Source organism: Spodoptera frugiperda, chromosome 11 (genome assembly GCF_023101765.2).
Source record: "Spodoptera frugiperda isolate SF20-4 chromosome 11, AGI-APGP_CSIRO_Sfru_2.0, whole genome shotgun sequence".
Classification (NCBI taxonomy): Eukaryota; Metazoa; Arthropoda; class Insecta; order Lepidoptera; family Noctuidae; genus Spodoptera; species Spodoptera frugiperda.
In genome coordinates this window covers 5,508,109-5,532,582 of record NC_064222.1, presented here as the reverse complement: position 1 = coordinate 5,532,582, position 24,474 = coordinate 5,508,109, and the positions used below count along the sequence as shown (strand labels likewise).

Sequence of the window (24,474 nt, the reverse complement as noted above, 5' to 3'; positions counted from 1 at the left end):
TAGGTAAATTGAAGATTGAACTTTTAAAAGACCAAAGACTTCTGTCGCCTGACTTTTGTCTTGTTTATGACAAATATCAGGCGACAGTTAAGAAGTCCTAGATTGGGGAATATCATCCAGTTCCTTCTCCCGCTTTAGGCGAAGCGAGAGAGAGTGCCAGACTCCTACTGACTAAAAACCACCCCGTTCTTACACCAACTTTTCGAGCCGGAGCCCGGGTTAAACCCGCTAGGTAGTTCACAGCTCCGGATCAGGCATCAGTCAGGGCCCCATCTGTAGTGGTCTGATGGCTTTTTGAAGAGCACGCGGAACGCGACGCACTTAGCTTACAGCCGAAATAGTAACCGACTATAAACCAAAATTTAAGGACCGATCTCAGCTATTGATCGAAACTCCATACGACATATTATTTTAAATTGATAGTTGTCTCTTCAGACACCCACGTCAAGAGTTGGAATGGCGACAAATGTATTCTTCACTACCGTCATGAAAGAGCAATAAAACTCAACAAGCATAAAACTAATGAAGTAATTAATAATAGAAAACAAAGCTAGACGTGTGTAGAGGATTCTATTCAGAATGCCTAATGGCATGCATGCTGCAGTGATATTTTGCATATTAATGTAAGAAACGCATTATTAATACGAACAGCGTATACTTAAATAGTTGTTCAGATATGAGTATTGAATGTAAATGCCTGGATAATCATTTGATTTAACACAATAGAATGATTGAAAACAATTTACCTCCAAAACGAATAGATTAACAGCCGCACTCAGAGTCATTTAACTTATTTAGAGATTACTTAAAATATTCCTTAGTAATGATTTTGTATCGATAATTGCTAAGGACTGGGTTAAGTAACCATTAAATGACTCTGAGTACGGGGGTAAGGTTCTAAAAATAAGGTCGTACTCAATTAGCTTAAAACTGACACATTTTTATGACATTTTCGTATCACCTGATGGTAAGCAATCGCCGCCCCCATGAACACTTGAAACACCAGAGGCGTCACAAGTGCGTTGTCTCCTTTTTGGGGGTTAGGAATTTAAGGGTAGTTGTTCGGGAAGATTGGGAAAGGGGGTAACCTCACTCACACAACAAAACACAACGCAAGCGTTGTTTCTCGTCGGTTTTTTGTGAGGCCGTGGTATCACTCCGGTCGAGCCGGCCCATTCGTGCCATGGCAGCATGGCTCTCCCACACTTCAAAATACACTTGTAAATACGTCAAATTATACGTTTAGCACTCTGAAATAAGGCCTAACAATTATTTTGGCATTCAGATATCTTCAGTATAATCTCCTATAACATAATATACAATACCTCTGAAGTAAATATAGTAACGGATGAGCAATATAACACACAGAAGTAACCAATATTATTTAACTGGACAATTTCCTCATACACGTAGGTAGCTACTATACGTGGGTAGCGATTCATATTACTTCAATAATATCCTAGCCCACCACAGTATAAATTAATTCTCTAGTCTACCGTTTATGAAGATACTCTTTTCTGACACTCTTCTTCAATCGATTTTCGACTTTTTTTGTTCCTCGTTATAAGGTTGAAAATGCTTTAAAGATATTTGGTATATCATGATGTGCTGTTGTCTGTTTTATAGATTGAACTCTATCATAGTTTAAGATAAATTCTCTTGTAAAGACAGCAAAGTAAGCTACGTTTTTTTACAATTCTTCTTCAATCGATTCTAAACTATATTTCGTAGGTGTAAATGTTGGAATTGCATTAAAGATTTTTGGGAAATTCGAGCATGTTTATGTGCGACTGTTTGCTTGTAGGCACGATTAATGACGAGGTCATTGAACTTTCAATCGTATAATTACTTATAAGTATATGTAATAATTAATATTCAAAGCCATTTTTGTACAAGATACGTAATTCAAATGTAATAAATTAAGTTTTGGTAGCGATTTTCCAAAACAAATAACCTGTTCTATAAATACAACGAGGAGGAAACCTATAATTGTTTGTTGGCATTAATAAGTAAGCTCCAAAACTACTGGACCAATTTGAAAATTCTTTCATCATTCAATCACATGAGTTCACTTCGATCTTTCGAATTGAAAGTTACAGAATAGCTTAGCTGTTTATCAGAGAGTGCTACCCATTCTCTTTCTCACTCTCTTTTAAATGTGTAGTCCCTTAATAATGTATTCTACTCTATTACTACTTAACGGCATTTTAATAATACAGGAGTATATACAAATATGTCAGTTCAATCATATCACACTTAATATAATAAATGTGAAAGTTTGTTTGTTTGGATTTTCGGATGTTTGTCCGCCAATCACGCTGAAATTACTGAACGGATTTTGATGAAACTTGGTATACAGACAGGGTATGAGCTGACTTGGGGGATAGGATACATTTTATTCTACGGAAACGCGGACAAAGCTGACAGAAGTTAGTTAGCCAACAAAGGAGGATGCCAGAGTTTCTATGACATAATCTCATATTTATATATTTATTTATTTATTTATGACATAATCTGGTCCCACTTCATTACTTGGCTTCTGATAAAACTACCAAAACTACCATGGATACGGTATCCATTCTAAATATGGTTATTTATACCATGATTTGCATCATCCTTTATTTAATAACATGCTATACAGGTATATATGTCCATCTAGACATCTAGAGTATCACAAACCGACTGCTTATTACAAGACTGTGGTTTTACTACACTTCTCACTAACTAGTGTTGTACAGACACATTTTATAATCAGTGTGTAGTGTAATAAAATGAGATAACAATACACTTCCTAACATCGAATTGACGACCGACCGGCGATAAGAGGCACTAGTGATGTGGCTCGTTTTGTTCCGTTCGCGCTCCGGAACTTAAGGTTTTTTTATGTGGTGTAGTTATTTTGAGCATATTTATTTATTTATCAAACAGGGGATGCAAATCCATTAAGCAATTATAACGTAAATAGTGGTATGTTTAATAAAGAATAACTCTGAACGGACTAAGATTTGGAACTTAGCGCCATAGTAACTTTTATTCGGCTTAGAATTACTTATCCAACGATGTAACACACATTTATATAATAATAGGGCAATCTAGGGTTGTCTAGGTGATCAAGTATCTTTGCTAGGTATAACGGATAGGTATAGTACTTTTATATTACTATAAAATGAGCTTAGGTTTTCCATAATAATGCTACAATTTTGTAATTTTCCTTTACCCGGAATCGCAACCAGCTCAGCAACCACGTTAGCGGACACTACAACTACTACGTATTGCATTATTCATAATAAACAATTATTGTTACGCGTCCAACACTACCAACTGTACTAAGCATTAAAAAAATATTTTTCCTTTCCTGTTTAGTCTGCGTACGTAGGTCTACCGCAAATAAGTAAAATATTATTTATTTAGTTCTTTCTATACATATGTATAAGAGCGTAGATACATATAAAATACTATAATTATAAATCACTAGTTCAACAAGCCAATAATCTTATAGATAAAGTAGCATTCAAAGAAATTAGTCACTACTCGCATACATGTTTATTTCAAAAATTCTCCGAATAAATCATAGTTAGAGTAATTATTTCGATTCAATCGTAAACTTCTTTGAAGTTGAAAGTGGGTAAAATAAAAATATGTATAGGTACAATGATGGTCACATGCGTCTGACCACCTCTAAGTCAATGTTTGCTTGCACCTGATGAGATAGCTCTAGCCCCGCCCCATAACCTTGAATTGACGAATGAAGAGCGGTAGTGGGCTGTGCCATCACCAGAACGAACTGAATAACTTCAAACGCACCACTGACTAAAGGATTACACGTATTGTGTCAGTAAACTCCAACATTATCGCTTTTCTATTTGATGAGACATATTTTATGGCCTATTTTTTTGCTGTGTGTATGTTAAAGTAGTATAACAATTTTAAAATGATCAGGAGTATCTGTCCTCTACTGTACCTGTGTGGACTTCCTATTAAGAAAAGTTAAGTTCCTATTGAGAAGAACAAGCAAATAACTCCACATTAAAATACGTTATAAGTCTTTCATCATTGAGTTTATACTAGTATCCTCAATCCTGAGCCCACAAACAACAATTTATTATTAACCAAATACCTACATGAAAAATAAAATCACAACTTTACCTCTTAACTAACGAAAGTAATCGACAACATGGCATGACACGGAAAAATATCGACAAAAACTATCGACGCGCGGCACATCACTAAAATAATATCGCCGCTATGACACAACTGCAGTCACTGTGTCACTAGCTATGCGAACAAGACGATTTTAATGTCATTTTCCCTTTAAATATTACCTTATTTAATACATATATGAGTTTAATTTTAATTTTTATATACAACAAATATGTAGTACAAGTGTTTTTGTGTGAAATTATAGTTTAAAATCTGTGTTCGTTGTAAGTTTTATTATGTTTAAGTTAAAGAGAGGAAAGACGTGGTTCAGAGAGGTAAATATTCATTTAAATTAATAATTTGTTCGTATTAATAGTTTTAGGAGTGGCTTGTGATTCTAGTCCACGAGGTTAAGCGGTAAAATCGCGGTTATTTTAGTGATGGGTGGGTCTTTAAGTGATTTTTAGTACTTGTATATGCTCCTTATATAGTTTGTCATAGTACTCTATCGTAAATACTAAAATACTAACTTTATTTACTATATCTATCGTATTAGACCTTATCTCTAAGTAAGCAAGGTTCAAAATAGCTTAGCAAACAAACATTAGTACTAACAATCGTCTAACCAATGCCAAAATTGTTTTAAAGTTATGTAAATATAAAATACACACAGTCGCACATCAACCTATACTTATCCGTCAAATCTTGTCAATGGATTATCAACCTTACATTTCAGTGATAAAGTCGAGAATCCTTTACCGACATAAGTATAGTATATTATGATGTGCATTCGTCTTTAAACAATGCACCTTCTAAACAGTTGGTAGTCACTTTTCAATACAATACCAAATAAGGGAATCCTATGGTGAACACAGCTACATATCAAGCTATACAAAACCGGTATAAACTGACCTCTGAATGTACCAAAAGATCATACAAAGCGAGACCAAGATAAACTGGTTATGTATACCTTAAATGGTTAACCATGTCTCACTAAAATATCTATTGGTATTTAATATTAAAATCGAGTATGGTTATGTATTCACTTATATACTGACAGAAATTACGTCATAACCACGTAATATATAGTCATAGGTACCTTTTAAACCTGAATTGGGTAAGCAGAAGTGTACATATATACCTAAGTACAGTTGTAATACATAAGGATACATAAAATAATATAGTATAATATTTATTTATCCATGTATAATAAATATGGGTATTGGTTGAAAATTACGGAGAATTTTTCGTTTCGTTTTACGGTTTAGGCAGTGTTGGTGGGTAGGTCTTTTTCGGAGCTGCGGACTACCTACCGGGTTTAACGCAGCTTCGGTACGAAAAGTAGGAGTAGGAATTGAGCGGTTTTAGTCAGTAAGAGTCTGACACCCCCTCTTACCTCGCCCAAGGTGGCAGAAGTCATTGGTTGATTTTCCCCCTTAAATCTCAGTAGACAAGTTACTTAACATCTAGTATACAATATAAAATAATAAATATCAGCGCAAAATAGAACTTATTGTCATTAGAATAAGCGCTGTAATGTACATAAATTCAAATAAGGATACCTTGAACTTTTAAAAACTAGAGTTTTGTTATCATTATACATTAAAAATGCATCAGAGAAACGTGTATCAAAATCAGCTGTTTCTGACATTTAACCACAGACTCACGCCGCCATTTTTCTAACCTCCAAACGATATGCACTGTCAATCCGGTTCGAAGAGTCAACGATTCGGAAGTTCTGATTAGTTACGGATATCAGCTGCTTCCTGCACACTGACGTTATTCACTCGCATTTAGTTTTAGCTGAAAATAAACTGGAGAATTAGTTCTTTGATTAAAACTGAGCACAGCTTTTGTAATGAGTTTGTAAACTTAACACAGAAGAGAATTATTTTTAAGCCTTTAGTATCCTTAGACCGTAAGCTATGACCGGCCGTAAGTTATCACCGGAGCTGTGGACTGCTTAGCGGGTTACGAGGCTTTTAATACATGGGTTTTGACGCGAGGTGGCGCTAGTAAGAACGTCTCGTTTTTCGTCAAATAGGGAATTAGCTAGTGTCATATCATTGGATGTTCAATATTTGACAGCTGCAGTGATTGGACACAACAGCTATTGCTACATTTGCGACATTTGGTGACCAAACAAACAGTAATAGTGATGGTCCACTAGATAAAATTTAAATTCGACGGAGATTGAGCCTGGAAACAGAGAATTTCCTCGTTTACATATAAACGGTTGTCAATTCATATTAGGCAAAAATTTACTGTTAGGTAATGTTTATAAATATAATGTAATCGTATTAATGTATTTTATCCTGAATATTGGAAAATGGCGGAAAGAGAGGTTAACAGTTATTTAACGTATATTTATTAATTAATCGGCTAATGATGTCTGACATAAAAGAAAAATACCCGTTCTCTTCAACTTCTCCTAAATTAAAAAAAAAAGATTAGCTGACATTTATTTTAATCACCTAGTAGTACAAGATAGGGGTAAGTTTAGGGACTTTCAGTAAAGAGGTAGTTGATGAAAATAGTCTAAAATGTTATTCGTTCATACACCAACGATTGAAATGGCCATACTCCTAGACTTCCATACTGACATGACCCTTCTATTATTCCAGGAAGACATTCCAGAGCAGGGGTCACTTCGAGGCCGAGGATATGAGGCTCTCAACAACTGGAGTCCGACCTCGGAGCGGAGTCGACCAGACCTGGACGCCATGTACAGCAAATCCAGTTCTGACAGTCCACCTTTCGTCAGAATCAATAAGAGATTGGGTGAGTTTAAGTGGAGATACGACGGATTTTTTACCCGACTGCGCCAGAAAGAGGGTTATGTTAGATTTGTTGTTAAATTATTGTGTAAATAAATATGCTTTTCCGCCAAGATACAAACTTCCATGCATGTCCATCCCTAAACATAAAGACTTCATGACTAGCTTAGGTTTACATAAATCCAAAAGAACCATATTGCATGTTGTTGAACTCAAGGGAATTAACATTCTATTCATTTTGTAAAACATTTGTATAAAGATCCCCCATCATCCCCCATCTTGTTATAAAAAATATGTATTTGGAAATACAAACTTCCATACATGTCCACTTAAACATAAAGACCCTAGCAAAAATCCTTTTTGCTCATCTATTGTCATGTTTATACACTAGAAACTAATTAAAACTTACCCTTTTTTAATTCCAGGAGGCTCTACAGAAAATCTCCTGACAAATGCCAGAAGACCGAGCCATCTGCTCCTCCCGGCTTCCTCGTCTGGAGACAGCCTGGACGTGGAAATACGGGAGAGAGAACCACACGCCAGGAATAGAAAGTCCAGGTCCATGGTCGCTCCGAAGAATCGGTTACAGTCACCCATTCCTGCACCTAGGCATACACTTCAACAAGACGTAAGATTTTTTGTATCATAATCATAATTATATCAGCACAAGACGTCCTCTGCCAAAAAGACCTCCCTAAGGCAGTTGTCCCACCAACGGCGAGTGAACGACTAACTATCGGCTATTTTCTCGCTCAAGAAACGTACAATAGATATACTTTCCGTGTAAACAAAAGAGATGCATATACAAATAGTTGATCGCTGACTGTTCACACTGCCGGCGAGCAAACTAGTGAAGCGAGCGCTTCACTAGTTTGTCGCCGAGCGACAAGAGCTATGAAAGATAACACTCGCTCGGCGACATTCGCCAAGCGATTAAAACTCACGCCGAGCGAGCAACCAGTGGTCATTTCTCTACAGTGCGTATCGTAGTGCGAGTAATCGCCCGCCTCACTCGCACACTCGCTTATAGCCGAGCTACACAAATATCAGAACTACACACTCGCTCGCCACGTCTCGCTTAACTCGTTTCTAGTTCTAGCTCTACTCGTTACTCGTTCATCGTTGCTGGTGGGACAACTGCCTAAATGGATTCTAAATTGGCTTTTTTGGGCAAAAATCATCATAGTTTTCCCGCTATAAACCACCCCGTTACTACTCCTGCTTTTTAAGCCAAAGCTAGGCAGAGCGCAGCTCCGGTTCCAAATCGGTTTGATAACCTTTGCCTACTTAGTGAGATATTCCAAAATGTAAAAGGGTCTATTGCAGAGTCGAGAAAACTATTATTGGACTTTTTATTTCTTTAATTCTCACCAATTATCACAGTGAGCGCAATCTAGAGTCGTCTACTCATCATTTACTATGTGGGTCTTGTAGCATATCTGACAAAAAGTTCGATACACTCCACATCAAGTTTGACTGCACGGTTGGCGCGGTGGCTGGGTAACTGGCTGCAATGCAACGTGTAGCGGGTTCGATTCCCGCACGGAGCAACTCTTTGTGTGATCCACAAATTGTTGTTTCGGGTCTGGGTGTCATGTGTATGTGAACTTGTATGTTTGTAAACGCACCCACGACACAGGAGAAAATCCTAGTGTGGACCAACGTTTTTTTTTTTAAGAAAAATAAAATTGCCTAAAACAAATGTCTATAAATCTAGAAATACGTACGCATTAAAAATGTCTTTGTTCCTTACAGGTGATTTTAGAGGGTCCAGTCAAACGAACCAAGTTCCTGGAAGGTACGAAGAAGACCAAGAAGAACTGGATAGACTGCTACATGGTCCTCACACCTACTGCTCTAGTCTTCTACAAAGACCAGAGGACGTATTACTCTTTTGTGAGTATAAAACTATTGATCCAAAAACAATAACTTTATGGATCTTTCTTATATTCCAGAGAAAGTCTTTTTAAATTTAATTTAACTGTCAATTGGAATACCAACCAATTTGTTTTTATTAATCATAGTTAGACAGAAAGTTTCTTTAATGAATTTTAGCTAGCTGATTATTTGACCGAGACTTCTTTTAAACAAAAGTTATTCTTCTGATAAATTAGGTATTTCTTATTCGGAACCACTAAACCCAACTAAACAGTTGATTTAACCCTAATGAGTATTTAAAAATGGACTAATAGTGAAATAATTCCTTTCAGAAGGTATCTCGACCATCAGGCACGCCACCGAGCCCGTCCACGCCTCAAGCGGAGCTCGTGCTAGCCTTACTCAACGCTCATGCTACGCAGTGTATTCAAAAACACACGAAAAGGTACCGTATTGACTATAGATTAAGTTAAATAATTAAATAATTTGCTGCGTAACCACTGTCATAGATTATAATGACATGGAAATGGGACATACTAGATATAAAATATATAAGTAATATAAGTATGTAAAACGTGGCGACGTCGCGCAGCCTACTCCTACAGTAGACGCGTCACGTACAGTAGTCTTTAAATGTGGGAGAGCCATGCTTCGGCACGAATGGGCCGGCTCGACTGGAGTGATACCACGGTCTCACAGAAAACCGACGTGAAAAACGCTTGCGTTGTGTTTCGTTGTGTGAGTGAGGTTACCGCAGGCCCTAATTCCTAACTCCCAAAAGGCCGGCAACGCACTTGTAATGCCTATGGTGTTTCAAGTGTTCATGGCTGCAGCGATTGCTTATCATCAGGTGATACGTCTGCCGGATTACCGGTGTCTTTCATAAAAAAGTCTGCGCACGCTACTTATCACGAAGAACCCCTCTGTGACTTGAAACTAGTAAAGCTTTTCTCCATGAATTTACGTGAGTAAATTACGTTTTTAGTTAACATAATGTTGTAAAGTTATATAAGGTTTTAAAGTGTTTTCTTAAACACGGAGGTGTAAAGAGACATGGATCTGTGTTGACGGTTTATATTTGTCTTTAAAAACACTGAATATTTGTATACTGCATCCTAACTATTTCGATAATGTTTAGGTTTTACCAAAAATTCTAAAATTGTGCCCTGTTAATGACAATAGACCATTTAATGGGCCTTATAACATAACTGACCTGACTTTTTTCTACCTTTTAGACAAAAAATGGCCTGAAATTAAGGTTATTAATCTCTCTCTCCAGGTACGCACGATCGATCCTGCTCATCGTGGGCTACGACCAGTACCTGATCCAAGACGAGACTGAGGACGGTGCCAGGAAGTGGTTCGCGCATATTCGAGGCGTTATTTTTGACCTGGTGAGTAGATTTGTAGGAATCCTTAATAAAAATGCTAATATTCAGCCGAGTCTTATTAATATACTCCAAAATAATAAATAGGTCACTACCCTTAGTACAAGTTTGCTTTACGTTTAACGGTACCGAAACGAGAGCGCGTTCGGCGCTCTGATTGGCCGGCTCGAATGTACCAACTAATCACAGCGCCGACCGCGCTCTCGTTTTCATATTGTTAAACGTAAAACAAGCTCGTACTAAGCCCTCAGGAGAAAGTAGAAATAATCATGAAGATCTTGAAACCTTGATTTACCGTTTGATATTGTAGTTTATTTATTAAGTTTTGAAGAGTAGATACAGCATATCATACATCAACAGCCTATAGGTGGCACTGTAGACTAAAGGCCTCTTCTTGCATTAATAAGGTTTGAACAATAATTGCCACGCCAATGCAAGTTGGCGATTTCAAACTTAAAATAAGAAATTGCAAGCCCAGGTTTCCTCACGATGGTTTTCATTCTAGGAAAGTACATATAACTAGCAAAAAAAAACAACAGGATAAGTACTACCTTATTATGCCGTTTTATTTTCCTTAAAACCTTAAATAGGATCCGAAATCCGAATTAGGTAATGTTTTATGTATATATCAAATGTCAGTGGTATCTAAACATTCTAAGAAAGTACATATGACTTGTAAAACAAAACAGGATAAGTACTACCTTATTATGCCGTTTTATTTTCCCTAAAACCTTAAATAGAATCCGAAATCCGAATTAGGTAATGTTTAATGTATATATCAAATTATTTACCTCTAAACCCATTACGTTAATCACCAAAATAACATATTTCACAGTACCAGCGCAGTCTACCAGGAGATTCGCCCCCTCCAACATTCACGCATAGCAACGCAGACGCCGACAGCCTAGGCAGGACTCCCCCCACCGCCCGACACGCCATCAGGAACAAACACAAAGGTAAACACATAATCAACAACCACCATTTTACAAACAAGGTATTTTCAACACATACAAGCTTTATTTTCATAAACAAGGTAATCACGGTGACAGTTTACACAATTTCAAACTTTAAGCAGTTGACGGAAGGTGTAAATTTGTTTTAGCTTCGATGCAGGTGTCTATTTAACTGTTGTATATAGCAAAGTTACTGTTGTGGCTTGTATCAGACCTAAATTAATTACATATTAGCCCTAGATCCGTCTTATTTTTACTCATAAAAAGATCTGTGCTTTCTAAACGTTAAATAAGCTTAATGTACCCAAAAACGTCTGCAGCGTCATCAAAATATCTATTTTTTTTGGAGAAAATTACAAATAATCACGATACAAAGAATTGTTTTGAACAAACACTGACGTGTTCAGTTGTATACAAGCTTTTAACACATTCATAAGTCAATAGAACAAGTAAAAGTTCCGGATTTTCAGAATCATGATGCATCTAATTTTACGTCTATACGTCACAAAGAGTAACTCTCAAAGTTCTCAGCAGAGATCAATATATAATATAAAGTACATATATATAAACCGCAAGTTTATACAAAACCATTTTGTTTTCCCACTAGCTAAACTATGACGAATCGCTTCCCGGTAAACAAATAGCTGTTAGAACCGCACTTTGGTTTTCCTTATTCAGTATGTTGTATGTTGCGGACACACAACGTGTTTAGTTCGCACTAGAATAATTGTTAGATAGATAAAATATGTATAAGAAAGAATAACTTTTAAACTGTGATTATAACAAAAATAGTTTTGAAAAAAAGTGAGGTTATGTGACAAAACGTCAGTGAGAAAAGCGCGCGCTTTTTGACATTTAAGCTTTTTCATTAATTTTTTATCTGTGGTGTGGTTCAATTGACGTTAGTTCATTGTTTATCCTGTGGAATTGTTGTTTTTTAAGCGTCTAATTGGTTGGCAACAACGCGTTTATTATAATTAATAGTGTTTGAAGCGTAAAATGACTATATTATGTGGGTGTGACGGGTATAACCGAATGGATTCGTGTAAGCATGTGTTATTTATAATCTGTTTAGTCTTAGACTTTAATAGAATGCCTGAAGGTCGCCTAAACTAGATGTTATATAGGTTTTTCTATGTGCTAAAGTAAAACAGAAATCTAATAGAAATGACTGCTTCTATGGTCGAATATTCGAAGTGCGAGTGTCAAGCAAAAGGGTTTTCAGCTTCGATTCCCGAATCGGGCAAAATTATGTTATCGGGTTGTCAATCTTCGAAATTCTTAATAATTGTATCTAATAAAATCTTAATAGTGAGCGCCTGTTTCACCATCTTTATATAAGTGCCCGATAAACTTATATGACAGATAGTGCATACAAATTACGTTCTTAATTCAAAGTTATCTGATACATAGCGGCTATCCAGACATTGTGAAACAAGTCCTAAGTATTAAACATCACTACATAGTATAAAACAAAATCGCTTTCTGTCCCTATGTCCCTTTGTATGCTTAAATCTTTAAAAATACGCAACGGATTTTGATGCGGTTTTGTAATAGATAGAGTGATTCAAGAGGAAGGTTTATATGTATAATACATGCATAATATATCACCATTTAATATATGCAAAGCTGAGGCGGGTCGCTAGTATATAATATAGCTATATAACAACGTGTAACAAAAAGGGGTATACATATCAATTGCACGGTTTCTAGATAACATAACAAACGATACGGGAAGGGTTTTTTAAACTCATGTTTTCATGGTACCAAGTTATGAATTTTTCAAATCGCGCCGGTGCGCGAATCAAAATTAGGTAGACAGGTACTAGGCGATCAGATTGACAGAAGAAATGTTTCGTAATATTAGCGAGTGATCCCTATAGTGTTGTGACACGTTTGTATGATTTGAAATCAAGAACTATGCGATACCAAGTATTTGGTACTAATTTTTTTTAAACGTATTTTAAGCTGAAACTTTGTGTAGAGATTCTATTCAACCTGTATTCATCAGGGCTTCTTGATGTATATGGGTATTTTGTTACACGTTGTATATAGGCATATATATCTATAGGCTTGCACTCTCCTACAGGAAAGTCAAACAATTGCACAAAATAGGTGTTAATTAGTGTTAAATTCGACATATATAAACTTACATACATAGGTAATCAACCTGTTATGTACATTTTACCGATATCCTATATATAATAATGTATCATGTATTATATACATATAATAATGCTTTATATACAAATTCAATTCCAATTCTTCACACTTATAAATAGAATCTAAACGCAAATGTAACAAAGTCTAACATATTATTATGGAATAAATATTATATACAACAATTTACTGCACATATTTTCATAATGAACTAATGTAATGTAAAGGCTACATGACATCGCCTAGATAAACTAACCTACAACAGATGATGTCATTGCACTTTGGAAGGCAAACATTTGTTTCGGTATACAGGCTGTTGTTTTAACTAGAGATTGAATTAAATATAAGATGCCTTAAAATATGAATAGTGAATAGATACAGGAAAGGGGTGAATATTTTCTCAATATTTATTCACCCCTCTTCTGAATCTATTTACCCCTTTTCACTGTAGTTGATGCTCCATCATCAATGGCCGAATATTTTCGGCTACAGTACCTTTAGTACGAGTTTGCTTTACATTTAGAGCGCATAAGGTGCTCTGATTAGCCAGTGCGAATGATTTAACCAATCATATCGCTGAGTACCTTAATACGTACTTATACTAAGGGTACTGATTGTTTGGTTTATTCGAGTCGGTCAATCAGGGCGCTGAACGCGCTCTTGTTTCGATCTCAATAAACGTAAAACAAACTCGTACTAAGGGTACAAAAACTCTCTAGGTTGTAAAATATTAACGTTTAGCTGGCGATCAGGGGATTGTAGTATTATCACTAACTTTGGGAATGCTGTCCTTCCATGGCTGGTCACAGTTGAACATTTTTTCACTAGAACCACCCCGATGGCCACCTTCAGCACCGATAAGGAGCACGCATTCCTCTAATCAGACCTGCACCGGAGCCTTTATGGTGCAACGCCTGTTATGGCACATCCCTAAGGATAAGACATCTCTGTGCTACCGAATGAAATATTTAGAAAACGGATTATCCGTCTTCAAATAATCTCCAATCTCCTTTAAACCAGCACTCTGTATAAAACAAACAACGCTACCCATGTTTACTCACGTTAAACAAACAATCAATAGAATTCCGAATTTCAATCAAACTTATTGTTACCAAATATTTTTCTTAAACTATTTCACTTTTACCTTTAAACGTGTCAAGATTTTCACGGTTTTCTTCAAAAAATTTTGGAATTTTCTTGTGTTTTTTGAGTGTGTCGTGATCATGACTTATGATAGTGTTATAACACTCAGTGGGACTTGGAACATTGTGATGTTTAATATTAGAAAAGTGTCGGCTAAGTTCATTGGTAGGTTTCAGAAATTCTAAAGTAATAATACTCGTCACACGGATGTATATAGCTTTTTTTACGGTATAAGCCGGTAAATGAGCAAACGGGTCACTTGATGGTGAACAATCGCCGCCATTCATGGACACACGAAACACCAGAGGCGTTATAAGTGCGTTGTCTGCCTTTTGGGTGTTAGGTATTCTAGGTTTGTTGGGAAATCGGGGATTGGAAAGATTGGGAAGGGGGTTACCTGAGCCTCTGGAGGCGTTGTTTTACGTCGGTTTTCTGTGAGCCCGTGGTATCACTCCGGTCGAACCTTAAATGCTATACAATTTTAAATTCTACTTAGTATTGCTATCTCTGTCATTTGTAAAGTATTGGCAGCAACACAAATATTATTGAAAGCGTCTTAAAATTGAGCGGCGCTAGAATATTTGAACTTTTGAACACATGTTCGGTTTGCTTCCTTGAACTCTTATATAATATATAGGACATCAGCAAACTAAATACAGTACAATGACTAATACGAACATTAAGTTAAGATATATCTATATTTACATTTTAGTAATAGCTGATAACGTTGTTACGTATAATCAAAATATACTTCAATGTGAGTCACCAAAGATTTCGTACACAAATTATAGTTTCTGTCTTTGGACCAGATGTTATACACATCAATGTATATTGCACTGTGTTTTTGACCCTTTTTTAAGGGGGCAATGACTTCTCTCGCCATGGGCGAGGCGAGAGGGAGTGTCAGACTCTTACTGACTAAAAACCATCCGGCCCTACTCCTGTTTTTCGAGCCGGAGCCCCGGTAAATCCGATGATAGGTTGTCCGTAGCTCCGGATCAGGGAACAATGCTCTTTGATTGCTCTTTAATTTGTTCTAGGTACCATTTATAAAGTCAAAGTTTAAACTAATATAATACATAAAGCCAGTTGGCATTCTTCTAAGATTTCTATATTTAGTCCAAAACAATCATACTGTACTGAGAAAATTCTTTATTTGTCTTATAATTATTAGAAGTCAATTCATAAATAGATGGATACGAAGAAAAATTTCAATTTAAACAATGATCTATCGTAATTTTATGACTATTGTGACTCGACTATTGTCATTGATTACAAATGAATAAGAACATATTTTTATAATAACTATCGTGAGACATACTAAATTAACTAAAAATAACGGTTTACTCACGTAAATATATTGAGAATAGTTGTACTAGTTTCGAGTCAGTCGGGACTCTTCGTCATGAGCAGCGTGCATAGACGCGGCGACGTCGCGCAGCCAGCTGGTTAAATCGTATGTTGGCGAATAAAACCATACGACAAGGCGTTTTCATTATTAAAAAAAATAGTTTAGATGATAATTTGTTTGTGGGCTTGCTTTTCTGAACTTATAAAACCAAATTATTCAGAAAAAATATAAAAACAAATACGAAAATCAAAATTATATTTAGAATTTATCTCAAATCGTATATTTTTGTCTTAAATCGACCAATGCATAAAGTGATTCTTGAGCATTTCACTTATTAATAGTGGATAGTGCAAGGCAAATAGGTGTTCTGTGTAAAATATGGACATTTAGCTAAATCTGGTTATGACGCAGTTGTGATACCAAAGACTAATTGGAAATAGGGCGGGAAAGACTAATTGGAAATAGGGCGGGAATAATAAACTGTAATTGTGTAATTTCACTGTACAAAACAGTGGAATTACGTGCCGTAATGTCCACCTCTGCCTACCCCTTCGGGGATAAAAAGCGTGACTATATATCTAGGTATAAAGATTTATTGAAACAGTGACTCGACCCGACCTCAATACTAACTTTTTGCAATTCATATAAACCTCTTGTTGTTAAACTATAAAACAATATAAACAAACTTTCATGATGTAATAAACAAACATGTTTACAATATTAGAATTGAATCATTTGATACGACTATTAGTAAATATTCAATTGCAATAATTATTAATGACTCATTAAATAATTATCTTATTTTTATTTCTACATTTTTACATAAACGCGTCAGTGCAAAATGACGGCGAATCTTTTTAATCTACTTTATTAGTAGTATATAATCTCATGCGTCATCGATTCTCTGCAATCGTGTGAACTTGTCATTATCTGGTGATGACAGTCCACTGGTGGACTATGAGCCTGGTCTACGTAGGATGGTTTGTCTTTTATTATTTTTTTGAGGTGGGAATTTCATCATAGTCTTGACACGCTTTAGGCGAGAGAGAGTGTCAGACTCTTACTGACTAAAAACCACCGTGTTCCTACTCCTGCTTTTCGAGCTGGAGCCCCAGTAAGCCTGCTAGGTAGTCCGCAGCTCCGGATCAGGCATCAGCCCTACTGGGCGCCATATGTGAGGGTCTGATGGCTCTTTGACGCGACGTACGCACGGGTTAAAGTAGCTTGAAGTTCGCAGTTTAAAAGGTTCAGGTGTATTAGAAAGCGCTCACAGCACTACTGCCCGTTCTCTGGAAAAGGTGTAGTCCTTTAGTCTCATATGACACGGAGAAAGCATGTAACATCTCCTCGCAAGAAGCCCTTTTCCATGACACTTTTTGTGCAATATCCTAATTGTTTCTAGGGATCTTTCGTAGGTCAGCATTATTGCAACCAGATGTGGCGTTTCGTATTATGTTTACGCCCAATGGTCCCACTTTACCCTTAAGATCATTCAACAAGTTACTATTTACCCATTAGTTAAACTTTTTTTTAATAGCAACAGAGTCTTTAATACTGTATGTTACTGTATTGAAGACTCGTATGCTGTACCAATGGCATTAGAACTTATTTAGACTGCGAAACAAAATATTTTGTTTAATATTTAGTCTTTTAAAAATTAATGGCCAGTTCTCATGTTCTATTTAAAATTTAAAATGAACCTATAAACACGGAAGCACGTTTTTTTAACAAGAAATAAAAATATATTGTCCCTGACTATGAGTTGTCATTATCATTATAAGTTTTAATCAACCGATATCCGCAAGTTTTTCACATATTGTGCCCGTTTATCAGATAATGTTGTATTGATAACTATAATCACTAATTGCGCCAATGGTTTAGTCTTCAACAATCTTTATAAGAGCATTGCCATCAGCATTGTTAGTGAAACTACTTATTATTGTATCTATTTCAAGTCTTTCTAGTGTTTACATACAAAATGAGTCTGCATAGTTATATCGTGTAACAAAAATGTTAAGTGATAAGTGAATTTGAATGTTATTTAAAGTGATATGGAACATAAAATCGTACAAACATTTGTGGATTACGTGCAGAGGAAAATGCCTAGTGATGATGCAGTTAAGGGCAAGAAAAGTCCGTCGGAAACTTCGAAACTCCATAAATTCAAAGACATGTTTGGATCACATCATGATTTGAAGAAACTCGTTCCTCATCCAAAACGTAAATACAATATTTCAATGCGATTTGATCGAAACTGACGTCAATCTTTGCTTATTTTTATAATGCAATTTTGTCAATGTTAACTAAACTGAACTAAACCTTCTATATATCTATATAATCGTTATTTTCCTCCGCAATGTCCGTATACTATCAAATAACAATATGTTTTTAGATATTTGTTCCATTATCTGATTGTAATAATCTATATCTTTCCGTTGAAGTATTGCGTTACCAAAAACGTTCATCATGCAATATAATATTGAGATAACTTGCTAATGTGGTACAAAATGTTCTAGATGAAGTGGATGAGACTGCTAATGTAGGGAAAGAAGATGAAATATATGCTCATGATCCTAATGATAATATTATCTTAGAAAGCAATGCTGACGATGAGAAAGTGCTAGTTGTAACAGCTGCAAATATGTTTCTAGGTACTAAACAAAAATTAAAAAGCGAATACATTAACAGGCATGACAGCCAAGTAGGAAATGCTTTAAAAAACCAAAATACAGTGCATGATAATCTTAAGGTTACATAAAATCTAAGATCTAGATGATTATTACCGGATACCGTGAGAATGCGTGTAAAAACCAAATTAGACACGCCTAGTATAAGCGGCGAAATTTAATCGATCCGTGAATTGACTATATCGATACAATCTTATCGTTTCCACACACGATTGATAAAAGAGCTCCTATCAATTTATCTGTGGCAAGCATGACGAATTCTACTGTTTCCTCAGTATAGACAAGACTTCAAAATCTTAAAATAACCTCCAAAAAGAATCGCCTAACAATATCATCAGTTTTTTCCACCAAAATTCACAATTTTCCTTAATTTTTCCATCGTTATCTAATCTGAAAAACATTTATAAATCGTGTTTGATTCCTATTTTTTTGTTTTTGGGTGTGAATTCAGGATACAGGCGTAAAAAGGTAAATTGAAAACAAAATTTTAATTATCTGGAATGTTTCGGTTTCCAATGTGTACGTCTCAAATGCCTGTTCCTAATCATGTATCGTCCGTCTCATGTTAATAATATGTTAAATTATTGTTCATCTCTATATGATCAACATTATGTGGTCCTACATTGGGATCCTTTGAAATACCTATTTGACTACTTTTTTTGCATTAGTCATTCTTTAAGAACTGAATTTTTGGTGTGACAAGAATGGCTCTTGCAAAAACCCTATACGTTATTTTTTGTGCCTCAAAAACCTTAACTATTATACCTTTATCTTCACTAATGAGTTGTTATTGTTACGTAGGTAGGTACATAAACTGATTTTAATTCAATTTCTATGTCGTACGTAACCTAAAAAGCGTATATTTATTAATCCATTACTACATTCTGCCTCTCTGGTTATGGCTTTCAAATCCAAACTGTCTTGCTGTGGTATTGGGGTTCCTTTTACCATGTACTGTCCATAATATATAATTAATGGCGTTAAAAATAATTATATTTATTTAAATTTGAGCATTTTTTACTTTTTTATCTTTGAAAGTTTCGTTTTTTACATTTTTAAAGTTTTTATTTATATTTTTAAAGATGCTAAATTACTTTTGGCGCCAATACTTATGTCAAGTTACCACAGATTATACCTAACTAGTGGTAGCGTATACTCAATCTCGCATACAGGCTACTTGATTGCATAAAATTTGACTACATGTACTTATGTAAAGTAATATAATAAATATAATAATCATAATTTTCAAATGTAATCATATTTTATGCAATCATTTTTTGAGGGATATTCTTTTGAAATAAGATTAATGAAGATTGTTTTATACAAAACAAGTACTTATTTATGTTTTTCGACTTACTCAAGTATTTCTTTGATGAGGTAAGGCTGCATTACGCGGCAATCGTCACGCAGCCACCTCTACGTTGGCTTATCTTACATGAGTAAGCTGTAAATAAGAATAAATTTAATATGTCACAGGAGACTTATAATACAAAAGAGTAACGAATGGAGTTTCTTGCTCAGTCTTCTCCATTCGAAGCTACACTTTGGGACACCTAGCTTCACTGACGGAGAGATTATTATTTATTTATATTATATATATATTTATATTTTAAATGATTTGACTTTGACTTGAAAATGAATATCACTCAAAATGGCCGATCAATCTCTGCTTTTCCATCTCAATTCCTTCTTGCTGTATTGACTAACAATGCAATTCTATCTTGAACGTTGTAAATTTCAGCTGGAGGCAGTAGCAATGAAGATTCGAGCGACTCAACTGAAGTTTCTATTCAGAAATCGCAAGTGAGGAGTAAATTAAGAAAGTTCTTCGCGAAAAGACCACCCGTGGACCAACTAATGAGGAAGGGAATCTATAAAGGTTCGGATTTTAATCTTTGATGGTTGTGTGGCACAGTAGTTTAGAATTAGAACGTAGAATTGGTTTGGAAATAAACATAGCTAACCTTTTTGGAGTGAAACTTTTTCGGAGTTAACCATAGAGCTGGTGAATGCAGTGTGTGATTTTTTATTTTATTTTTTTCGCTAATTTGGCGCCATGTTTATTATTTTTTGATGGATTGAAATTGAAATAATAATAAACTTGTGTGAAATTTACTTCAGTGTTTAAACCAAATTGTATAATATTTGGGTTTGTATAAATCTTGATTTTTATTGGGCTTTAGTATAATTATAATGTAAAGTGCTTTGCTAAATAGATATTCACGGATTTCAAGTCTGTTATTGTACCAAAGGTAAGTGCTTTTTACTTTATGAAGTGGTTTTCATTTTGTATATATTTTTATTGTATTTTTTACACATAACAATATGTAAAGTAAGAAGTAGATGTACAAAAACTAATTTGGTGTTTTATTATTTTACCATATGGTATTCTCCTGTGGGGGAATGCTGCTGACTTTCAGTCTGTCTTTGTGCTGCAGAAGAGAGCCATTCGATCGATTTATAATCTTAGTCCGAGGCATTCTCTCAGGGAACTATTTAAAGAAATTAATATAATGACTGTTGCCTCTCAATCTAGACACACGGCAGTGTGTCCGCCAAGTTCGAGCAAAAAAACCGACACACCGGCCGTGGGTTATATTACACGAACCATTTCGGGCCAAGTTCGACCCACCTATAACTCAAAATCTATTTTATCTACGCATATGAAATTTCTAGTATCTGTCGAGATCTACTTACTTATCTAAAATACAAAATTTCATTAATGTACCTATTGTAGATCTTGAGATATTGACGTCAGAAAATCGCTATTTTTACTATACACTCACTGACTGACTCACTCATCAAAAACCTAGACCACTTCCAATGGTCGTATTGACTTGAAATTTGGCATGGAGGTAGGTCTTTAGGTCAAGGTAAAGGAAAAAATCTGAAAATGGCCAAGTGTGAGTCGGTTTTAAAAATAATGAAGGTGTAAATTCATACCCCTAAGGAACTAAAACAAAAAAAATATCTATATCTTCCAATGGTCGTACCGACCTAAAATTCGTTACGAAGGTTTGTATTCAGTCAAAGTAAAGTAAAATAAGAAAAAAAGAAAATAAACCTTACAAAAATAAATGAAATCCCACCCAAAACATAAATGTGAAAGGATGCCAAGTTCGATATTATTGGAATGCTTCGCCTATAAAAGAAGTGAGATCTAAATAAGTACCAAGTTCCATACACAGACCTCAGTTAAAAATGATATAACTTGGCAAGTTTTAATAGAAAATTATATACTTGACTCATTGCGTTTAGTAGGTTTATAACAAAGTGTGTGAAAACTTGCCAACTTGTTATATCATTTTTAACTGAGGTCTGTGTATGGAACTTGGTACTTATTTAGATCTCACTTCTTTTATAGGCGAAGCATTCCAATAATATCGAACTTGGCATCCTTTCACATTTATGTTTTGGGTGGGATATATATATATGAAAATGTAGTGTATGCTCATAAAAACATAAAATTATTTAAAAAGTACAGTGATATACACAATATCAACCCTAGAAATAAAAATTAATATGTTGTTCCTACAACTAGACTTAAAAAAATAAGCGGTTCGTTTAGATGTCAATGTATAGGTACGCTTTTACAATAAAGTTCCCAGCCATATTCAAAGTTTAAACCTAAATAAATTTAAAAATGATATTAAAGAAAAACTTTGTAGTAAAGCTTTTTATGAAATAAAATAGTACTTGGAGGATAGTCAGGCTTGGGAATGAACTGCTATAATGTCCACACAGGTCTTGTTGACATGTTTGTAACATATAGTTACATTTTTATACAATTTGACATTAACATAACTCGACATTTCTTTTATATATTTCTTCCTTTTTTATTTTTATATTTCCTTTTAAAATTGTTAGTTTGAGGACCGTGTGAGACTTTGGCTAGTCATTTTATTTTTAGTTAATTATATTCTGACAGTTTGAGCATTTGTGTGGCCTACCCAAATGTTCTTTTGGTTGGTATTGTTCGTCGGTAAACTGACACATGCGTGCTGCCATCTGAACAGGTCCGCTCAAACTGTTGTGGTTCTTTCCTCAAAAGACCACTACAGAACCAACTTGCACGGTTCTCCGACATCTTTAATTGATTTTGTATGGACTTTGACCTCTGAGTTTGTTTCGGCATTTCTTCTCAGAGTAGTCCGATAGGAAATGCCGGCCTCATCTAGTTATTTAAGAGATTGACGTGTAAAAGAGTTACATTGTAATCTATTTGCAAAATAAATATCATTTGTCATTTATTTATTTATCATTTACCCGTGTACGGTTTATATCCAGGATTTACGGCTATGGCTAGAAATTATTTAATAATTATTTAATATTAAATAATCAAATTATTTCATTAATTATTATTTAATTTTACACATGAGACATACTATATTAATAAGAAATAATAGTTTACTCACGTAAATATATTGAGAAAAGCTCTACTAGTTTCGAGTCACAGAGGGACTCTTCGTCATGAGCAGCGTGCGCGGACACGGCGACGTAGTAGTATCAGTAAGCTTCCGGAGCTGCGGACTACCTAGGGGGCTAGTAGGAACGGGATGGTTTTTAGTCAGTAATAGCAAAACCGGCGAACTCTGTTTCGCCACCAATCATTTTCCCTGTTTTCCTGCTTTTTCTCACGGATCCCTGTGTCTTGGAGTTATGACAACCATCTCGTTCCTACTTCTGCCTTTCAAGCCGGAAGCTTACTGATACTACTACGTCGCCGTGTCCGCGCACGCTGCTCATGACAAAGAGTAGAATATAAATGCCGACTTCTTTTTATATAATAGAAGTGTCTGATACTCCCTCCCGCCTCGACTAAGGCAGGAGAAGATATTAGATGATATTCCCCCTTAAAAAAAAATATGAGTAGGCTTATTGATATTTACGTGAGTAAACCATTATTATATTTTTATTTAACTTTAATATTTTGAGTAGGTCTTTGCATAGTACGGCGCCTCATGCCCAATATGACGTAATAATGATGATGCAATAAAAACAATAACAAAGGAAACAAAAATATGTTTACTTATAATTTACACAATATTTTCGATTCGGTTTCTTGTTATGCACTATTTCTAGGTAGTATTGCGTTCTTATGAGGTTTCCTAAGTACATAATAATATCTGTAGTAAATACATACTGTTTTATACCTATAGTAAATAAGTAAGTTGAAAAACAATGGAATATTTTTAACGATATAGTCCAATAGGGATGATGACAGGGTATGAAAATTAAAAATCTATTTAGTTAGGTTAATGAAGAAATATTAAACACGTGTTATCGGCTTACTCAAGTAACTGTTTGACGAGGAACTTGATTAGTTTCACTGCACTTACTACTTTAGTAGCAGCGCGACAATCGCCGCGTCGTGTGTCACGGAATGCTGCTCATGAATATGAGCCTCTAGTATGGCTTAAAACTAGTCGAGTTCCTCGTCAAACAGTTACATGAGTAAGCCGATAACATAATAATTAATTACTATTGGGTATCATTTCATCGGTAGGTTCCTTATTTATTAGTATTACAAAATTATAAATACACTAGCGGACCCGACAGACGTTGTCCTGTCTACACGTCTTTAATTTGAAAATTTTAAACTTTTTTTAATAAGCTAAAACATTCTGGACCTTTTTGATGAAAATTGTTATTCAAATGTTATGACAATATCTAACGTCATTCATATTTGACACTGCGATGGGCGCGCCGTCTGTCGGATTCAATGTAAAACATTCCAAAATCAACAACTACTGATAAATTAAAAAATAAACAAAAAATCATTGTCCAGCGGACAAAATTGTGAATCTAAACCATTCTCAGATCCCCTTGAACACACACAAAAAAAATCATCAAAATCGGTCCAGTCGTTTAAGAGAAGTTCAGTGACATACACACTTACAGAAGAATTATATATATAAAGATATTTAACATTAGATATTATCATTGTGATATTATCATTTTCCTTATAAGTGCTATTATTAGAACTTAACGGGATAT

General features: G+C 35.2%; 1 protein-coding gene across 2 annotated transcripts in view; it reads left to right on the top strand.

Annotated features, from left to right (window-relative positions):
* The window catches only part of LOC118274548 (uncharacterized), a 73,685-nt gene that overhangs the window by 41,784 nt on the left and 7,427 nt on the right, over nt 1–24,474 (top strand). Inside the window, exons 3-9 of one of the 2 annotated variants that reach the window (XM_050696675.1) lie at nt 6,765–6,921; nt 7,343–7,545; nt 8,673–8,813; nt 9,128–9,240; nt 10,075–10,189; nt 11,019–11,139; nt 20,219–20,356. In XM_050696675.1, coding sequence (XP_050552632.1) covers nt 6,765–6,921; nt 7,343–7,545; nt 8,673–8,813; nt 9,128–9,240; nt 10,075–10,189; nt 11,019–11,139; nt 20,219–20,356 — 988 coding nt within the window. The remainder of the gene's footprint in view (nt 1–6,764; nt 6,922–7,342; nt 7,546–8,672; nt 8,814–9,127; nt 9,241–10,074; nt 10,190–11,018; nt 11,140–20,218; nt 20,357–24,474) is intronic. The other variant, XM_050696676.1, reaches the window with a different exon arrangement.